Genomic DNA, 19,849 nt, shown 5'->3' with positions numbered 1-19,849 from the left:
CTGGCTTGGTCTTTCCATCTGTGGCTGTGCTCTCTTTTATGACATCTTTTTGCAGGAAGGTTCTCTCCATGTGACAGGCAAGGTGGCCATGGGCTGCTTCTACTCACACCCTCCCCTTGGTTTCAGCCAGAGTCCCACAGTTGAGCCTCACTGGTCTGACTTAAATCACATGGCAATGCCTGGAACAGAGGGGTGGGAAGATTCCTCATGGGTTGAGAGTAGGAGAGGGGTGGTTCCAGAGAAGGAAATGTACGCAGAAATAGTGGGGGGGAGGGGATTAATGAGATACCACGTTGGCAAAACAAAACCAAACAGATGCCTGCCCACCGAAGATGAAATTTACCAACGTAAATATTGAAATAACTATTAGCTTGTGCCATCATAGTAATAATAGTGTGAAATTGGAACCAAGAGTCTTAGAACCATCTAGCTCAGCAAGTGTCTAATCCATTATCTGTAAATACACAACACATGTCTTCATGGTTTCATTCCGCATAGCAGACATTGCTAATCAATCCTCTGCCATGAGCCTGGCTGTGACCTTAGATGCGTTCCCTGCAAAGCTCTAAGCACCATTAGAACGGACCCACACTGGCACCTGTTAGGAGACCTGTCATCTGCATCTGGTCCCTCCGCCTCCTCTACATGGAGGTCTCTTTTCAGTAGCCCTGCCTGGGTGCGACCTGAAGGAGAATTCTCTGGGTTTGGGGCAGGTGGGGCTGAGGGAGGGAGCAGGCTTCTACTGAGCTCTCACCGTGCGTCTGGCACCTGTCCTGTCCTCCGCACCACATCCAGTGAGGAGCAGTTATCTGCATTGGGCATATGAGGGCCACTGAGGCTAAGAGAGGACTGTGACATTCCCGCTGACGTGGCTGTTGGTGACAGACACTGGATTTGAGGACAGTCCTGGGTGGCTCAGAGGCCTCTGCTTCTCTGTTGCTCCTGGAGTCCTCCTGAGGAGGCGGGGCCTGCCCTCAGCCCACCTGTCGGTGCTTCCTCAGGCCCAGCTCCATGGCCTCTGCATCCCCTCCTCATCACCTCCCACTCCCAACAAGAACAAAGCCTCAGGGAACCTTTCTTTTTTTAGAGACAGGGTCTTGCTATGTTGGTCAGGCTGGTCTTGAACTCCTGGGCCCAAGCAGTCTTCCCGCCTCTGCCTCCTAAAGTGCTGGGATTCTGGGCCTTGGGAAACCTTTTTTTAACTGAAAGTGACTCTCAAAGTCTTCCTGTAGAGTGAGGTTGGGCAGCTGGGCCTAACCTCATGGGGAAGGGGAGACCTGGAGGGGGCACACAGCTGCTGTGAGGAACAGAAGGCGGGCCAGGCCACTCAGCTGTCAGGAAGTCTGGCTCAGTCCCCCGCCTGCTGTGTGACTTTGGGGTGGCCAGTCCCGCTCTCTCTGCAACACTCTGCTCACAAGGACTTCCTGTGAAAAGTTGGGGCTGGAACACTCTGAGTTCTGGGGCCCCACCCATTACTAATCTCCAGAACTTGGCCACCACAGAGTCCACCAACTTCCAGTCTTGGGTTCTGGGCGTCTGGCCATTGCCATAGGCACCACCATCTCTGCGCAGCGCCCCTCTCTGCTGGGATCCTCCAAGGTCAGCCCTGTGAGGCCTTTGCATTTCCCCCAGTGCTGGCAGCCTGGAGGCTGAGATGGCCGGAAACAAGGCGGTGACAGTGGCGTGCTCAGGGCTGGGGTGGGGAAACCCCAAGGAGCTAAAGGCAGCCCTGGGCAACCCAAGAGTATAGGAAGGCTTCTGAGGAGAGACCTCTGGTGGGTCGAGCAGAGGAAGGACTTAGGGAGGCAGAGTGAAGGCAGTAAGAGGACACCCCAAGCCGAGAGGGCAGCAGGACCAAAGGCTCAGAAGCCAGGGCGCTGAGGAGGGGCTCTGTGCCCCGGGGTGAAGTTTGCATGGCAGGAGGGCAGGGGGCCTGGATCGGGGAGACAGCTGCTCTTTTCCCTCAGCGTGTCCCCCATACATCCCTGGAGAGCTGGGGTGTCTACAACCCCAAGTCATAGCCTCCATCCAAATCCTGCTGCTGTGGTTAGGGTGAGCTGTCTCGGGGCGAAGGGAAGGCTGTTGCAGGAATGAGCCTGGTGGAGAAGGGACAATGGTGTCCCAGGCCGAGGAACAGCACAGGCAGAGGCCTGGGGTGAGTTTAAGGAGTGTAGGGGAGGAAATGGCAGAAGATGAGCCAGAAAAAGAAAGTTTAGGCCATGTCCTGGAAGATGTGAGTGGCTGTTTGGGCTTTATCTAGCAGTGGCGGAGCCCTGGCAGGCTTGTGGCTTAGATGGGTACTTTAGAAAGCCCACTAGCAGCTGCTTTGGGCTTTTAGCCCACCCCCACTTGTCAGGCCCTGTCCTAGGCCAGGAAATACAAAAATGAGCAGGAAAAGACTCCCTCTCAAGGCTCACATCCTAGCAGGGAGAGAGACAAGAACCACACAGATGTGCAGTATAGCATGCTGTCCAGTTCCAGTAAGTCCAGTGAAGAACAAGTGGGGCCGGGCGCAGGGAGTGAGGGGGGCAGGCTCCCTTGTAAGGGGAGGTCCGGGGAGGCGTGTCTCAGAGGACAGCAGAATGGAGCTCAGGAGCAGCGCTTGGTAGTCACAAGGCAGGCCCTTCGGGCAGAGGGAGCTGCGCAGGGCAGGAGTGTGTTTGCTGTGTCCCGGGACAGCCCTGAGGCCATGGCGTGGCTGGAGTGCTGCAGGTGCTGGAGAAACAGTAGATGTCTCCTGAGTGTAACGGGATATAAACAGATTTCCAGAAGGGACTGACATGATCTGACTTAAAAAGGTTAGAGTGGCGTCGGTGTGCGAAACGGCCTATGGGGGACAGGAGACAGTGTGCACCAGGGCAGCAGAAAGACATCCGGGTGGCCTGGAACAGGGAGACGGTGTAGAGACGGTGGCAGTGCGATGAGAGCCGTAGGGCAAGGCCAGCGGGACCCAAGAGTGAGACTGGAGGTAAAGTCACTGGGACTCAGTGCCTGCACGTCAGGGGCAGGGGAGAGGGAGAGGAGGGGCGACCCTGGAGGTAAAAGATGGGACACGGGCCGGGTGCCTTGGCTCATGCCTGTAATCCCAGCACTGTGAGAGTCTGAGGAGGGTGGATAACTGGAGGGCCAGGAGTTCGAGACCAGCCTGGCCAACTTGGTAAAACCCCTTTCTACTAAAAAACACAAAAATTAGCCCGGCGTGGTGGTGGACGCCTGGAGTCCCAGCTACTCAGGAGGCTGAGGCACAAGAGTCGCTTGAACCCGGGAGCCGGAAGTTGCAGTGAGCTGAGATTGTGCCACTGCACTCCAGCCTGGGCGACATAGCAAGACCGTCTCAAAAAAAAAAAAAAAAAAAAAAAGGGACCGGGAACAGCTTTCAGGGAGGGAGACTCCTTCCGCCATGACCCACAAAGACCAGCTTTTCCTCACGGAGTAAAGGGCGGACCGAGGTCCCGGCATGGGTGGGGCCGCCAGGTGGAGGCCGCTTTCCGCCGGCCTAGGCGGGACACCCGGATGCCGCGCGCCCTTTCCTCCTCCACCCTTTCTTAGCCAGGAGGCAGGAGCTGTGGTTCGGGGCTTGGCCGCTGGGTGGCAGCACAGAGCCAGGCTCCTGTCTCGGGACTTCTGGGGAAGGGGCGTGGCCGGCAGGGAGGACTCGGGGTCGGGTAAGGGGTCTCCCGCAGGACTAAGGGGTTTCCCTGTCAGGGCTAGCTGTGCATCTAGTGGGGCAAGGTCCTGGGGTCGACTCGCAGTTCTGCCTCAGTAACTCTGGGGTCCCAGGAAGCAGAGGTGGGGTACAGACTCCTTGCTGGCATTGGCTTTGCTGGATGTAAAGTGCCTGGCACACCAGCGAGGCAGTTCTACCAGCGTGGCCCGAGCTGAGCCGGCCCCAGACCCTGCTCACGCTTCTGGCTAAGGCCTCTTTTCACAGCCCGTGCTTCATCCTCCTGTAGACAATCCACACACATCCTGCTGCCTCCTGGCTTTGCTCAGGCTCTTCCCTGGGCCTCAGGGAATTTCCCCATGGTCCTCCAGGGGCCCACTCTGAAGCTGTTGCTTCCCAGAAGCCTCAGGTGCGCCCCTGTCCTTGTGTCTCTGCCTGTCCCGCCCATTACTAGCTGCATGGGTTCTTCTTGTCACTGCTTCGAGTGGAGAAGAGGGTGGCCGCTTTGACATGGGTTGTCCTGGATTCAGGTCTTCAAGATGCTTCAGCTTCTTACCTCCATTTCTCCCTTGGGGCTTGGAGACAACTTGAGCCCCTGTGCTTGGCCACTTGAGGTCCACCTGCAGATTCCGGCGGGGCTGGGGCTGGAGGGAGGGCTGCTCACACCTGGCTGTTGCTCCGTCTCGAACAGGCCACCTACATCTACATGAAGGCCGCCTACCTCAGCATGTTTGGGAAGGAGGACTACAAGCCGTTTGGGGATGACGAAGTGGAATTATTTAGGTGGGTCCACCATCGTGCTCCCACCGTGTAGGCCTCCACTATGGGCAAATCACCAGGCCACCCTGAACTGTGGGCATCAGGGAGGGGGGCGACTCCCTGTCCCCACCCCAGGACCGCTACACTTGCGTGTCCTCCCATCGCCACCCCTGGCTGCTGCTGCTGCTGGTTAGAGCCCTCTGAATTTCTTCAGAGCCTTTCTTTCACAAAAGTGGTTTTTTCAACATCATCTCCCTCTGAGCCTCTTTCATCTGGGCAGCAGGACAGATGTGGCCACCAAGGTCCAGGGAGGGAAAGACCTTCACTCTGCTGAGTTAACCTGACACTCAGAGAAGCACAGCCGAGAGCTGACAGTCAGAATCGAACAAACAGGAGTAAACCCAGCCTCTGCTTGTTCTTAGCTGTGTCACCTTGGACAACTTCAGCATCTGCAAAATGGGAATAACAACCTCCACCTCGCAGCACTGTTTTGCAAATCAACTAGATAATAAATGTGAAGAACTGGGAGCCTAGAAGCTGCCCACTAAGTGCTGGCTGTTTTCATTCTTACATGTATCACCGTGTTTGCTTCCTGTGAAGCATCTTTAGAGCAGAGCTCAGCCTTGGCAGGTGACGGATGGAGCTTAGCGCCTTCCACCAGTCATGGTGAGGTTGACCCCAATTTGCAGACCTGGAAGTGGGTATAATATGAGCCTCCTACACTACTAGTGTCACAGTAATAGGGCATTTATTACTTTCAGAGTGTCTGCTGCTACAGCAGTGCCCATGTCCCCCTCTCAGATGACTCTTCCAGAGAGTTCAGGAGGGCAGGTGTCATTACCTCCATTTTAGAGGTGAGGAAATTGAGGCTGGGAGAGGTTCTACAGTGAATAAGCAAAGTTTGTGGATGTGGGATCCTCACACCCACATCCAGCTGTTTCCTGAGCCTAAATGGCTCCGGCCTGAGGTTACAGCCACACCCAGTGACTGTGGCAGAAGCAGGAGGAGGGTGGGATGGAGCTGGGTGGGTGAGGCCCCAGATGTAGAGGTGTGCCTGGCTGCATACCACATTTTTCTCTGCTCTTGGAAACAGCTGAGAAGGCCAGAACTTGAGAGGCAAGAGTTAATTAACGGTTTCAGCTGTTTAGTCTTGGGTCGGTCCCACCCTTTCTCTGGGTGTTGGTCTCTCCTGTGATATTGGGATTAGACTTCTCTTGGGTCGTCCCCGGAAATGGGTCCTGGGAGTCGAGGAGATAACTAGGAGGCAGGGCCCGTACAGGGGTGTTTGGCACACTCTCATCTCTGCCAGCTGGTGGGGAGAAGCCCCTTGTCCAGCCATAGGAAGTGGCCAGGTCTTGGGGCAGGGTCTCTAAAATAAGACCATAGCTGCAGGCTGTTTCAGAGTTAGAAGGCTCTTTGGAGTCCAACACTGTCATCATACAGATGGGGAAACTGAGGCCCAGAGAGGGGCCAAGCGTGGCTGGGTAGGCTGGAGACCCTCGGCCCTTTCCTGCTCTTTCTCATCCTCTCCCACCCTCCCCATCTCTTTCCCAGAGCTGTGCCAGGCCTGAAGCTCAAGATTGCTGGAAAATCTCTACCCACAGAGAAGTTTGCCATCCGGAAGTCCCGGCGCTACCTCTCCTCCAACCCCATCCCGCTGCCAGTGCCTGCTCTGGTGGGTAGGAGGTCTGGACTGGCGCTGCCCTCTGGGTATAGGATTGTGCGGATTCGTTGAGAGCCGCAGCCAGGGACAAGTGGATGAGGAGAAAGACCTTCATGCCTCAGGCGCCTGGGGAGGGTTTCACAATTCACCTGGGACCTGGCAGGAGGTGCTCAGATGAGTCTGGCCCAGCCCCTGCCCCTTAGAAAGTGATGGTCCACTGGGGCTTAGGGTGGAGAGACAGGCAGGCAGGCAGGCTGCAGATATGGAGAGGCAGAGAGGGCCGCCCTCCTAGACAGACAGCCCCATGTCCCTGCGCCCCGGGCAGAGCATCCCCCAGCTGCCTGTGTTCCCAGACTGTCTGCTCCAGTCTTGTCACAATGATTATAATTGTTTTCACCATCCCCCTCACTCCACCAACCTTTTCACGTTATATGCAACTCTAAACTCACATAATAGCCTACATTGTTACCAAGCACTCGCCCTATTCAAGGCTGCCCACACCCATTGCCTATTGCCTCATTTGAGCCTCACATCACCCCTCTGAGTAGGCGCTGCGGGTATCTCCATTTTATAGACGGGGGTAATAAGGCCTGATAAATCAGTAGGAAGATCAAATAACTTGCCCAGGTCACATAGCTGGTGAGTTGGAGTCAGAATTTGAACTCAGTGGTCTGGGTCCACAGCCCATATTCTGAGCCATGGTTGTGATGCTAATTCTATGCATGATTTGAGCAGGTGTCAGATAAAGTTCCAGCTTGGTAAGAGTCCTTGTTATTCAAGTAGTAAGGGAGCCGGAAAGGTAGAAGGAAGCCTGCTTGAGAGACCTTTTTCTGGTCCTGGCTGTACTGTTCATTAACTGAGTAGCTTTAGGTCTGTTCCCTCTTCTCCTTATGTAAAATGATTATAATAATAGATTCCTTTCCCATTTCTTTCTTTTTTTTGAAACTGAGTCTCACTCCCGACCTCAGGAGATCCACCCACATTGGCCTCCCAAAGTGCTGGGATCACAGGCATGAGCCACCACGCCGGCCTCCTTTCCCATTTCACAGAGCAGTTATGAGCATCAAAGAAGAAAATGTGTTAAAAACTATAAATTGAAAAGGTTAATCTTTATAGTTGTTTTAGCACTTATAACCTGAGCATTTCTAAAGTTTAAAAATATTTTGTAGTTGGCTGGGTGTAGTGGCTCACACCTGTAATCCCAGCACTTTGGGAGGCCGAGGCAGGTGGATCATGAGGTCAGGAGTTCAAGACCAGCCTGGCCAAGATGGTGAAACCCCATCTCTACTAAAACTACAAAAATTAGCCTGGTGTGGTGGCAGGTGCCTGTAATCCCAGCTACTTGGGAGGCTGAGGCGGGAGAATCCCTTCAACCCGGGTGGCAGAGATTGCAGTGAGCCAAGATCGTGCCACTGTACTCCAGCCAGGGCAACAGAGTGAGACTCCGTCCCCCCCACCAAAAAAAATTTGTAGTTTAAAATATACAGTAAAGCTATTACTATCAAATAGAGCAGGAGGATATTGTAGGAAGGGCAAGAGAAGCAACTATACTAAAAACTTAGGCGAGAATTTCCCAAACTATAATCTGTAAAATACTGTTTATGCATTAAATGATTTCTGCGATTAAATACATTTGGGAAATACTGGCCTAAACACAACTTATATACTATAGACTTTCTTAGAGTCTTTGTATATTAATCTAAAAAGAAGCTTAAAGATACAGTTATTCTCTAATGTATTTGGTCACGTAATCATTTTTAATTTTAATTTGTATTTATTTTGGGAGCAGGGGAGAATCCTTTTTTAAAATGAAATATTTGCTGGCTGGGTATGGTGGCTCATGCCTGTAATCCCAGAACTTTGGGAGGCTAAGGTAGGTGGATCCCTTGAGACCAGGAGTTCAAGACCAGCCTGGCCAACATGGCAAAACTCCATCTTTACAAAGAATTCAAAAATGAGTGGGACATGGTGTCATGCATCTGTAATCTCAGCTCCTTGGGAGGCTGAGGTAGGAGGATTGCTTGAGCCCAGGAGGTCAAGTCTTCAGTGAGCTGTGACAGTGCCACTGCACTCCAGCCTGGGCGACAAAGTGAGACCGTGTCCCTAAAATGAAATAAAATGAAGTGAAACATTTGCCATCTTGGGTCCACAGGACAATTTGATAAATACTGGTCTAAACTGAAATTCCCTTTCTAGAACATAATAACAAGAACCACAACAATAATGTTTTACTAGAACTTTCTGACTTCAAAGTGTTTTCACATCCATTACCTGGTTTAATAGTTTAAGAAATGCTAAGTACAGCCACTATGAATGAAAGTTTAATTTAGTATTCTTAAAATTTTATTTATTTTTAAATATTTATTTTAGAGGTGAGGTCTCACTCTGTCATCCAGGCTGGAGTGCAGTGGTGCTATCATAGCTCACCACAGCCTCAAACTCCTGGGCTCAAAGGATCTTCTCATTTCAGCCTCCTGATTACAGGGTGCACCACCATGCTCAGCTACTATTTTTATTTTTTTGTAGAGACGGTGTCTCACTGTGTTGCCCAAGCTGGTGTTGAACTCCTGGGCTTAAGAGATCCTCTCAATTCAGCCTCCCAAAGTGCTGGGATTGCAGGCCTGAGCCACTGCATTCAGCCTAATTTAGTGTTCTGAGCTTCCTGGCAGTCGAGGCAAAAGCAAATAAACAAAAAGGAACCAGTAGCCTGACAAAGACAAGGTGAAAAGAAATTTTTTTTTCTTCAAGACAAGTCTTACTCTTGTCACCCAGGGTGGAATGCAGTGGGGTGATCGTAGCTCACTGCAGACTCAATTTCTTGGGCTCCAGTGATCCTCCCACCTCAGCCTTCCAAAGAACTGGGACCCCAGACTTGCACCACCATGCCTGGCTAATTTGTTGTTGTTGTTGTTGTTGGTAGAGACAGTGTTTCACCATGTTGCCCAGACTGGTCTCAAACTCCTAAGCTCAAGTGATCATGATTCACCTGCCTCAGCCTCCCAAAGTGCTGGGGTTACAGGCATGAGCCACCGTGCCTGGCCCCAGGATTTTGTGGGATTTTTTGGGGGGGATGGAGTCTCTTTTTGTCACCCAGGCTGGAGTGCAGTGGTGCCATCTGGGCTCACTGTAACCTTTGCCTGTTGGATTCAAGTGATTCTGCTGTCTCAGCCTCCTGAGTAACTGGCATTACAGGTGTGTGCCACCACTCCTAGCTAATTTTTGTATTTTTAGTTTTATGTATTTATGTATTTATTTATTTATTTAGAGATGGAGTTTTGCTCTTATTGCCCTGGATGGAGTGCAATGGCGTGATCTGGGCTCACAACAACCTTGGTTCAAGCGATCCTCCTCCCTCATCCTCCTGAGTAGCTGGGATTACACGCATGTGCCACCATGCTGGCTAATTTTGTATTTTTAGTAGAGATGACCTCAAGTGATCCACCTGTCTTGGCCTCCCAAATAATTTTTGTATTTTTAGTAGAGATGGGGGTTCATCACGTTGGCCAGGCTGGTCTCGAACTCCTGACCTCAGGTGATCCGCTCACCTTGGCCTCCCAAAATGCTGGGATTACAGGTGTGAGCTACTGCAGCTGGCCCCCTACATTTTTTTTTTTAATTAAAAAAAAAAAAAAGAATCTAAGAAAGAAAAAGGAATCAGATGTGTTTTAAGAGTCTCATGATGGTAACTTAGTTCTAAATGAAATAGAATGTGAGTGTCATTATTTAGCCCATTGCATTGGGAGAATAAGAGTAGGAGAGAAGGTGACACATCCTTAAATTCTGTTATCCTGAAGTGCGTGTATGGAGTACGGCCTAGTCCTCAAAGGACAGAAAGAGTTTGGCCCCAGAGAGTTTGGGAGAGAGGACATAATAGCACTCAGGGAGGGCATGAGCAGAAAAGTAGCTGGAAAACTCCAGCAGTTATGAGCAGCACAGTGTGGACATTGGTCCATCTTACACCCTCACTGGGGTAAGGTGAGATCTCAGTAATAAATCAACGATAAGGCCCCCATAATCCCATCTGGCCCACAGCTTCACAGGCTGACTGAGACCTGTCATGGAAGATTAGAGCTAGAAGGCCTTTAGTAGACCGCTGATCTGAACTGCCCATTTTGTAGATGGGAAAACTGAGGCCCCATTAGGGAAGAAAGCTAGGACTGACTTGCCCTCCTGCCTTCAGGAAATGATGTACATCTGGAACGGCTACGCTGTGATTGGGAAGCAGCCGAAACTCACGGATGGGATACTTGAGATTATCACCAAGGCTGAAGAGATGCTGGAGAAAAGTCCAGGTAACTTCCCACAGGCCCTTGAGCTTCCCAGGCTAGATCAGGTCTTTACAGCTGAAGGTTCCCTCTGCCAAAAATCTCCTTCTTCCTTTCCCTACCCTGGGAACTCTCCTTTATCTCAGTAGACTGATCTCCTCCAAGCAGCTGTCCCTTGTCCCCTTGGTAGGGTCAAAGCCTCTAGGCTCCCATAGCCACGGGGCTTCCTTCAGTCCTGACCTCTCTGTATTGTCATTGTCAGTATCTGTCTTTCCTTCTCAGATGTGACCCCCCTTCCCCAGAACAGGGACCATGTCTGATTTACCTGTGTCCCCTGGGCCTAGCACAGAGTAGGGGGCTCCGTAAGTAGCTGCTGCAGAAATAAACAAGCCTGTCTTTTTCCTTCACATCCCTATTTTCAGAGAACGAGTACTCAGTGGATGACGAGTGCTTGGTGAAATTGTTGAAAGGCCTGTGTCTGAAATACCTAGGCCGTGTCCAGGAGGCCGAGGAGAATTTTAGGAGCATCTCTGCCAGGTAAGTCCCTCTTCAGCTGCTCCTTCTGGGTCTGAGTCTCCTGGGTAGAATTTTCAAAGGGGTCTCCATCCCCATGCCCACTGCAGTGACTGACCCTAGCCAACCCCCACTCACTACACAGGTACTAGACTAGTGTCCACTCTGTGCCAGGACTTGTGCCAGGAGCTGTACAGATAATTGAGACCTAGCCTCCCAGTGCCACCGAATTGCCTGACTACAGGAGCCCATCCACGTTGTTTCAAGTGAACAGCGTCCCCTGGAGTTTGTAATTCAGCGACTCTGTCCTTGCCCTCGGGGAGGGCAGTGTGACAAATGGCAAGCTGTAGGCAACCCAACAAAGGCTCATCAGGGCCATGCTAGAGGAAAGCACAGAGGACAGCAGGTGCCCCAAGGAGGGACCTAAACATAATGGGAGATACCAGGAAAGGCTTTCCAAGGCTGACGTTTAAAGTGGGAAGTTCATCAGGCAGAGAAAGCAAGGGAGGACAGGTTCAAAGTGGAGGAGGTACAGCACGCACCAATGCATGGACACAGGAAAGATGCCTGAGGCTGGGCTGATGGCAATGAGGTCTTTACCTGCCTGGGTGAAATTGTAGAAAGGATTGAAGATGAAATAAGGAGGGATTAGACTGAGAAGGGCCTGGATGTTTTGTTCACAAGGCTAAATTGTATCCCAAAGAAGAGAGCCAGAAAGGGTACCAGGCAAGGAAGACTTTGGGTTTAAAAGGATATCTCCGGAGCAGCATGGAGGGCGGGTCAGAGAGGGCAGGTCAGACACAGGAGAATTTCCAGTTTAATAAACCATTCATCCTGGAATGGGAGGTTGGGACTTAGGTGGCGGTGGACTAAGGACATGACAGGAGCCATAGGTTGTCAGGGAGCTGGAGCCCAGTGTACAGGATGGGAAGTCTTTGCTGTGGATCCCAGCCTTTCTAGGGCTTGGTAGTGCAAACCTCCCAAAATTGGACTTGAGGTTAGGAAATCCTCACATGCAGTTTGGGAAAGGCTCAGGAGGAGGAACTGAGCTATGTCTTCTGTTCTGCAGTGAAAAGAAGATTAAATATGACCACTACTTGATCCCAAATGCCCTGCTGGAGCTGGCCCTGCTGTTTATGGAGCAAGGCAGAAATGAAGAGGCCATCAAACTCTTGGAATCTGCAAAGTAAGGCTTGGGTAACCTCGATCTGTCCTTTGCTCCCTCTGAACTCAGCTCAGAAGCTGGCTGGGGGCAGAGTTGCCCAGGCAGCAGTGAGCGGAGTTGCTAGCGAGGGCAGTCTAGAGGGCGGACTGTGTCCCTCAGAATCCAGCTCTCACTGTCATAGGAAGGCATCTTTCTCAGTGTATGAATGGGCAGTTAGACTTCTAGAGGCAGGAATTAAGTTCCCAGGGTCACACCAGAAGCCAGCTGCATGGCTGTGTGAGGACTCATACCTCCTGCCTTCCAGGGTAGGGGTCTATTCCCTAAAACCACCCTTCAGGCTTATGAACCCAGGAGGACCACGAGTGGTTCCAGTGGGCATGATACCAGGGTAAGGGGTCACAAATCCTTCTGGTTAATTCTCCCATTGGGCAGGGCTCAACTCTCTCTGGACACAGACAGGAATTTCTCTACAATTCTTCCTTGGCTGGTGGGGCTCATACAGCTCAAACAGGAGAAAAAGCATCTCTGGGAGCAGGCAGCCTCATGTGTCTGATTCTCTGCTCAATTCCAGGCAAAACTACAAGAATTACTCCATGGAGTCAAGGACACATTTTCGAATCCAGGCAGCCACACTCCAAGCCAAGTCTTCCCTAGAGAACAGCCGCAGATCCATGGCCTCATCAGTGTCCTTGTAGCTTTGTGCAGCAGTTCCGGGCTGGAAGACAAACAGAGACAGCTGGACAGAGCTCCTGGAAACATTTCAAAAGATCCCCTCCCCCTGCCCTGCCCTGCCCTGCCCTGCCTTTGGGGTCCACTGGCACCCCAGTTGGATGGCATGACATGGGTATCTGTGCAGAAGCCAAGCTGGCATTTTCACCAGTGCGGCCAAGGGCTTTCGCCAAGGGCAGAGCAGGTAGAGCCCTCTGCCTGCCCTATCACACATTACGGGTACTTGCTTTTCACTGTGATGCTTAAGAGAATGTATGAACAGTTTACATTTTCCTTAGAAATATATGGATGGGATCACAGTTGGCTTTAAAAACCAACAACAACCAACCACCTGCAAGTCTTCGTTTTCACCAATTATGATCTGGAGGTAAATGTCTTTATATGATGCCAAAGGGCAAATTGCTTTTCAAATTCAGCAAGTTCTCAGCTTGTGTGACTGAAGGGCCTTCAGAGGGCCTGAGAAATGCCTGGGAAAGGCTAAGCCTCAGGTTTTAATGCTCCTGGGGCTGGGCATGAGGATGCACACAGACACCTACTACCTTACTACTCACACTTCATTTCACTCCTTTTGTAAATTTCCAATTTAAAAATCAGCACGTCTTTTTAGTGAGATAAAATCTGAGCTCTTCTGTAGAAAAATCAGTCTCCACCAGTAGGAACCAGGGCTTGATGGAAGAGCTGTGTGGCCTTTTCTGTGCCAAAGGCAGGAAGTTGGGGGGCAGGAGGAGATTCTCAGAAGCCAGTCTGTATCTTTGCTGTATGTCAAACTGAAACCACTGGGACTAATTTATGAAACATAAAAGTCTTCTGTGCTTCACTCCAGTAAGTCATTTACTTACTGACAACATTTTTCTTAGAACTGTTATTCTTGACCTGTTGTGTATGTATTAGATTCTTCAGTTCAGAGAAAAGAGATATTAAAGTGATAAAATGTATGCCCTTAAGGGATCATGCAACATATATTTCAATAAAATATGTGTTGCTTGAATCCTTAGGCCAGGCAGAAAGTCTTGATTAGAAGCCACATGGCCTGTTTCTTTTATTTAGACCACACATGTTTTAAACTTTTTGAATAAGTTACCAGCATTCACAAATGGGGAGATTTCACAAATGAATCTGTTTCCTGGCCTGTAATTAAAAAAAAAAAAAAAAAATCTGGCAACACTAAGCCTCATTCCCACAAGGCAGTAATCAGCCAGAGCTAAGTCGAAGCTACTTTTAACACTTCTGTTACCTTTTGACCCCTAAAAGCATCTGAATTTGCAATCTCTGGGACTGTTAAAGTGAGAACTCAGCTTCAATGACCAACACCAGGTTTTACCCTTCACTTTTTTTTTTTTTTGGAAGAAAAATTTGTATTATTTTAAAGAAAACAAGTGTACATTTAACCCAGTTTAGTGTCAAGTGCTTTAGCCCTTGCCTTTTTGAGCTTGGCGATGCGAGCCACAGACTTGGGACCCAGGACATTGCCTTCCCAGCGGTGGCAGATCTCATCGTATCTGTTATTGTAATTGGTCCTGATAGCTTCCACCAGCTTAGCCAAAGCGCCTTTGTCTTCCAAGTTAACCAGCGTGAAGGCAGCCAGCGGCGCAGGTCTTCCTGTGGACTAGACGTCTCAGTCTTGCCTTCCCATTGATAATGCGGTAAGGGACTCCCATTTTACGACACGGGGCAGGCAAGAAGACAACCAGCTGGAAGAAAGCATTAGCTGGAGAGTGTATTTTGACCAAAAGCAGTAAATTCAAAGCTAGCTTGGTAGCAACTGCTCAGGGTTAAAAAGCTCATGGATTTGCACTTCAAGGTTGAATTCAGTAAGAGATTCACATCATTGTAATATCCTTCACTTTCTAATGTCAGCACATTTCAACCTAACCATTTCCCTGTAGGGAAAATCATGCACACAGTAAAAATATTCACCTGTGAATATGTTACTCCCCAAATGCATGAATGCAATTTCAGTTAAATTTTCCAGTCTTACAGCATTGCTGTATTTAACAAACACGAGTATCTGCCAAGGGGCTCGGTTAATATATTAAGATGCAGTCGACCAGCCTCCTATGGGTGGTATTAAATGAAGTCACGGATTTTAGGCAAAATATATTCTCATTAGGAAAAACAAAACAAAGCAAAAAACCCTCATCCAAGATCATCTTTTGCAATGGGTATTGTCGGAGTAGAAATGCTATGAAAAAATACCATTTTGTTAGGACAAAACAAATGAATGTCCTCCATAGACAGCAATCCCTTTGCAAGCTATCTCTTCTCCAAAGCCTGGATGCTGGGATACCAACCTGCTTCTAGGCCCCTGGGCAGGACAGGGTGAGGCGGTAAAGGGGAGCAGGTAGAGACAGGCTGCAGGAGGGCGGGCCTGTGTGGCTCCCTCATGCTAGAATGCTGCCTGCAGCTGTATCAAAGCAGCACTGGTCACAGGACCACACATATACTTTGGAAAATTGCAGTTTACAAAAAAACTTTATCTCAACATGCATTTTGGGAGCTTTCATTTTAAAATTTTGTCAAGATGATTTCCTCGTCAACATTTGCTATTGATTTCTCACTGGGCTTCATTAATTAATCCGATGTCACTTTTACCTCTGCTGCCTTGATAAGATAAATCAGTGGGTTTTGCCTCCTGTATCCCCCTGCAAATTCTGAGATAATCTATCAAAGAAAAATGTATGTGAAGGACAATGAACACATCAGGTTTCTAACATCACTATATCCTTATGCAAAGGCCTTAGAAAGTGAAAATTCTGTCATAGGCTCTCAATGTCTTACTTGAGTAATTGTGGCCACCGGTTCTCTAATAGTGCAGACGTTCCCAGCACATCTGCCGTGGAGAGGCTGCTGATCAGGTAGAGAGTTTGAGCCTCGAAATAAGGAGACCCGAATTCTAGTCCTGGCTTTGCGACTGATTTTCAGAGTACCCTTGGGAAAGTCACAGATCTTCTAAAAATTAGCAATTCGGACTAGGTTAAGGCTCTTTCCTGCCCTCTACAGTTTGTTTATGGGTTTTCATATGCAAAATGAGGCAACAGATACACCTTCCTACCTTTCTGCCAAAGCCTTGCGTCCCTAAGCAATTCAACCAGAAACAATAGAGTTCCTTAGGGGCTCTACAGTAGCCAGAACACCCAGAGAGCAAGTAATCCTCATTTAGAAAACGTCTAAATCCTGTGCCCCACATTCGAATTCAGTTGTTGGGGATGTAGCAACTGTGTGACATGATCTGAACAGGCCCTTGGCAACAGAAAGTCTACCTCAGCCTCTCACTGGTCACAGGCCCTCAGACTGGCAGAATGGCTTCTAGCAGCGTGCTGGGCCCTCTGCTCTCCCATGGGTTGGCAGGTTGCCCTATTCCTTATCTCTTGAGCCAGAATGGGAGTGTTTCCAGGACAGTTATCATCATTCACAGCAGAAAGCCACGACCTGACATCAAAACCAGGATCCTAAAAAGCCAACACCGACTCGATTTGGCTGAGGTCCAGGTGGGAGATTCCCAAGTGAAGAACGGCACCAAGAGGTTTTAAGAAAGCCCCAGTGCACTGAGTACTAGAACCATTTAAGGGAATCAAATCCAGACCCTTTCCTCTGGATTTACTCCCAAGTTCATTTCTTCTAAGACAATGGGAGTCAACAGTCTGTTCCATGTTTGCTTCCAATTTAAAGCCTAACAGTGCCTTCTCAATGTCTTTAGCATCATCACACTAATTCAGTAATAAATGAGAGGTGTCTGGATTCTGAAACCCAAGCAGCAAACTGGAACTTCTCACGCCTACACTCAGATGCAGCCCTTCCAAGGTCAGAAAGCGCCTTTCTGCTTGGATTAGCACAGTTCCTTTGAATTCCAGTGTAAAGTTCATTACTGATCAATAGGCTAGTTCCACAAACAAGAAGCCTCATTTGGGGGCTTTAAAAAAATCCATTTCTAAATGAGTAATCTATGGCTGCTTCCACTATATAAAGTCAACTGTTAAGTGACAAAGTAAGAATAGAGCCCTCTAAGGAGACATAGAATTAACCATTGAAGGTCTCTATGGACTGTTAAAAGTTGATGTTTAAGTTTAATCAGAGACACCACAGCTATTGTCTCACAAGTGACTAGATCAGTTTTTTTTCTTCCTCCACATGAACACTTCAGAACATCAGACACCGTATGCTCTGGGGAAAAGAATAAAAAGCTAATATTTATTAAAATTCGTTATGTACCAGTTGCTATGCTAAGCACTTTACACTTAGGTAATGCTCATAACATGTAATCCTACAAAGTGGGGCCGTTGTCATTTTGCAGATGGCAGAACTGAGGCACAGGTAAATAAGTTGCCTAAGATCACACAACCATTATGCAGCAGAAAGATTTGAAGGCAGGCTGCTGAACTCTAAAGCCCGTACTTTGCTACGCTGTTGGTCAAGCTGTAAAATTATGTGTAAAGTTAGACCCAGCTTATACTGACTCTTGGGCCACTGTGAAAATGGAAGAAGTACTAGCTAATCACTCAGCCACTGGAAATGCTTGGCTGTGAACACAGGGAGCACGTCTGTGTGCCACGGTTCCCTCTGGCACTTGGCATCATGAGGTAGGGAGAGGGTCTGACTTGGAAAAAGCAAAAAGAAAAGCAATCCTTATTTTGATGATGGAGGAAAAGGCATGATCCAATCCCCACTTGGATAGGTAGTTCCAGTCCACTACTCCAGAGATGGGAAGTGAAGCCTGCACTGAGGCTTGACGTGTGCCAAGTCATATGCTAGAAGGGGTTTGGTATAAGACAACAAGGGAGAGGACCACTGGCAAACTGGTAAGCATATGACGCCAAAGGCACTCAAAAACTGTTTTAGAGTTTAAACACTTATGAGTGCTTGGCTAAGCACATCACATTTGCAGGTCAAAGTGACCCATGGGCCACAGCTTTGTCCCTCTTGGTCTTGAGCTGACTTCCTACAGTTCTCTGAAAAAGAGGTTGTGAGCAAATTCACAGTATGAGAAAGCCTGGTTTACTAAAAATACCCAGCTCTTAAGTTCAATTAATTACATGGGGTGGTGGATAAAAGCACAATATATTCAACTTAGTCAAACTATTTCACCCCATTTGGATAATCAATTTACTTTAGGCAAGATGGGGTTTAATGCCAACTGCTTCACAAGTGTTGCTGAGGATAAAGGGCAAGCATGTAATTAGCCTAGCACGGCCCTTAGTGTACAGTATTAAGGTAAATTTATTGGCTCACTTCTACTGTGTGAAGACAATGGTGGATTTGGCCTGAGGGATGACTGAATCCGGGGCACCAGTGCCACCATTAAGCTTTCTCCATCTCTTGGCTTTTGCTCCTATGTTAGATTATCTTGATCTGTCTTCTCTGAATGGCAGGAGTACATGGCACTTTAGATCTCATGCCTTACAGCATATGACCAGTGAAGCAAAGGGCTGCTTTTCCTAATTCCAGTATGAACAATACCAGATAAAGACAATTAGTCCAGCTAGGCTCAAATTCCATCTCTTAGGCAAGTGGTTCTCAAAGTGTGGTCCTTGATCAGCAGCATTAGCATCCCCTGGGAACTTTTTAGACATACAGATTCTCAGATCCCACCTTGACCTAAAAACTGTAGGTTTGAGGCCCAGCTATCTGAGGTTTTTTTTTGAGACACAGTCTCCCTCTGTTGTCCAAGCTGGATTGCAGTGACACAGTCTTGGCTCGCTGCAACCTCCACCTCCCAGGTTCAAGCAATTCTCCTGTCTCAGCTTCTGGAGTATCTGGGATTATGGGCGCCCGCCACCATGCCCAGCTAATTTTGTATTTTTAGCAGAGATGTGGTTTCACTATGTTGGTCAGGTCTCCAACTCCTTACCTCAGGTGATCCTGAGGTGACTTGAGCCACCATGCCCGGCCACAGTCCAAGTTTTGAAAGACCTGTAGATGGCTGGGTGCAGTGGGTCATGCTTGTAATCCCAGCACTTTGGGAGGCTGAGTTGGGTGGATCATCTGAGGTCAGGAGTTTGAGACTAGCCTGGCCAACATGGTGAAACCCCATCTCTACTAAAAATACAAAAATTAGCCAGGTGTGGTGGCAGGTGCCTGTAATCCCAGCTACTTGGGAGGCTGAGGCATGAGAATTGCTTGAGTCTGAGAGGCGGAGGTTGCAGCAAGCCAAGATCATGCCACTGCACTCCAGCCTGGGTGACAGAGGGAGACTGTGTCTCAAACAAACAAAACAGACCTGCTGATGAATCTGATGCACACTAAAGTTTGAGAGCACTGCCCTAGGGTGAGAGTGAGGTACAACTGGCCTACCTTCAGACACATGCTCAGTGGGTGTATTACTAAAAGGGAAGATGATGTATTGGACAAACAAAAACACCACAAATCCACTATTGTCTGTTCTTTCAAAAGTTGATATACAGAAGTATGCTTACCCCATTCCCAGGAACAGGGGAGGATGAGGACAGAGGCTGTACTGGTTAGAAACAAGGCTTATCAGAAAGCTGCACGTTCAGGCCAGGTGCAGTGGCTCATGCCTATAATCCCAGCATTTTGGGAGGCAGAGATGGCAGACAGCTTGAGCCCAGCTTCAGACTAGCCTGGGCAACATGACAAAACTCATCTCTACCAAAACGCACACACACACACACACACACACAGGCCAGGCGTGGTAGCATGCAGCTGTAGTCCCAGCTGCTTGGGAGGATAAGGTAGGATTGCATAAGCCTGGGAGGGGAGGTTACAGTGAGCCAAGACTGTACCACTGCACTCCAACCTGGGTGACACAGTGAGCCCCAATCTCAAAAAAAGAGAGAGAGAGGGAGAGGAGAGAGTTACAGAAAAAGAGAAAGAAGGAAAGAAAGAGAAGAGAAAGGACAGAAGGAAGGAAGGAAAAAGGAAGGGAGGGAGGGAGGGCAAGCTGCATGTTCAAGGAGAGCTTTGCCTTTGCCGCCCTTCTCCTGGCCATCTTCCAAACTCTTCTTTGTAAGATCCCTATTTTGCAATGGGAAACTCCTTGGGATGTTAGCTCAGATTCCATTTCCCCATTTTTTCCTTCCCTTCATTTAATACATATCTGTTGAACAGTTGAACACCTACTGTCCCACTTTCACAGA

General features: G+C 49.0%; 1 protein-coding gene, 1 non-coding gene and 1 pseudogene across 9 annotated transcripts in view; 1 reads left to right on the top strand and 2 right to left on the bottom strand.

Annotated features, from left to right (window-relative positions):
* The window catches only part of TTC39A (tetratricopeptide repeat domain 39A), a 56,827-nt gene extending 43,197 nt beyond the window's left edge, over positions 1–13,630 (top strand). For all 7 annotated transcript variants that reach the window (XM_010349200.3, XM_074380800.1, XM_074380802.1 and 4 more), the window contains 6 exons: positions 4,356–4,447; positions 5,978–6,098; positions 10,267–10,378; positions 10,774–10,888; positions 11,934–12,050; positions 12,601–13,630. In XM_010349200.3, coding sequence (XP_010347502.2) covers positions 4,356–4,447; positions 5,978–6,098; positions 10,267–10,378; positions 10,774–10,888; positions 11,934–12,050; positions 12,601–12,724 — 681 coding nt within the window. In that variant the 3' untranslated portion in view covers positions 12,725–13,630. The remainder of the gene's footprint in view (positions 1–4,355; positions 4,448–5,977; positions 6,099–10,266; positions 10,379–10,773; positions 10,889–11,933; positions 12,051–12,600) is intronic.
* LOC141580253 (large ribosomal subunit protein eL8 pseudogene) lies at positions 13,359–19,605 on the bottom strand (annotated as a pseudogene). Its single transcript, XR_012512409.1, has one exon. The product of XR_012512409.1 is annotated as a large ribosomal subunit protein eL8 pseudogene (transcript).
* On the bottom strand, positions 14,520–14,592 carry LOC120366195 (small nucleolar RNA SNORD36). Its single transcript, XR_005580934.1, has one exon. It is a non-coding gene; the product is annotated as a small nucleolar RNA SNORD36 (small nucleolar RNA).
* Positions 19,606–19,849: the final 244 nt, after the last annotated feature.

The sequence above is a fragment of the Saimiri boliviensis genome, chromosome 11 (genome assembly GCF_048565385.1).
Source record: "Saimiri boliviensis isolate mSaiBol1 chromosome 11, mSaiBol1.pri, whole genome shotgun sequence".
NCBI lineage: Eukaryota > Metazoa > Chordata > Mammalia > Primates > Cebidae > Saimiri > Saimiri boliviensis.
Note: the sequence above shows the minus strand (reverse complement) of the source record. Positions and strands in the feature narration are given on the sequence as shown.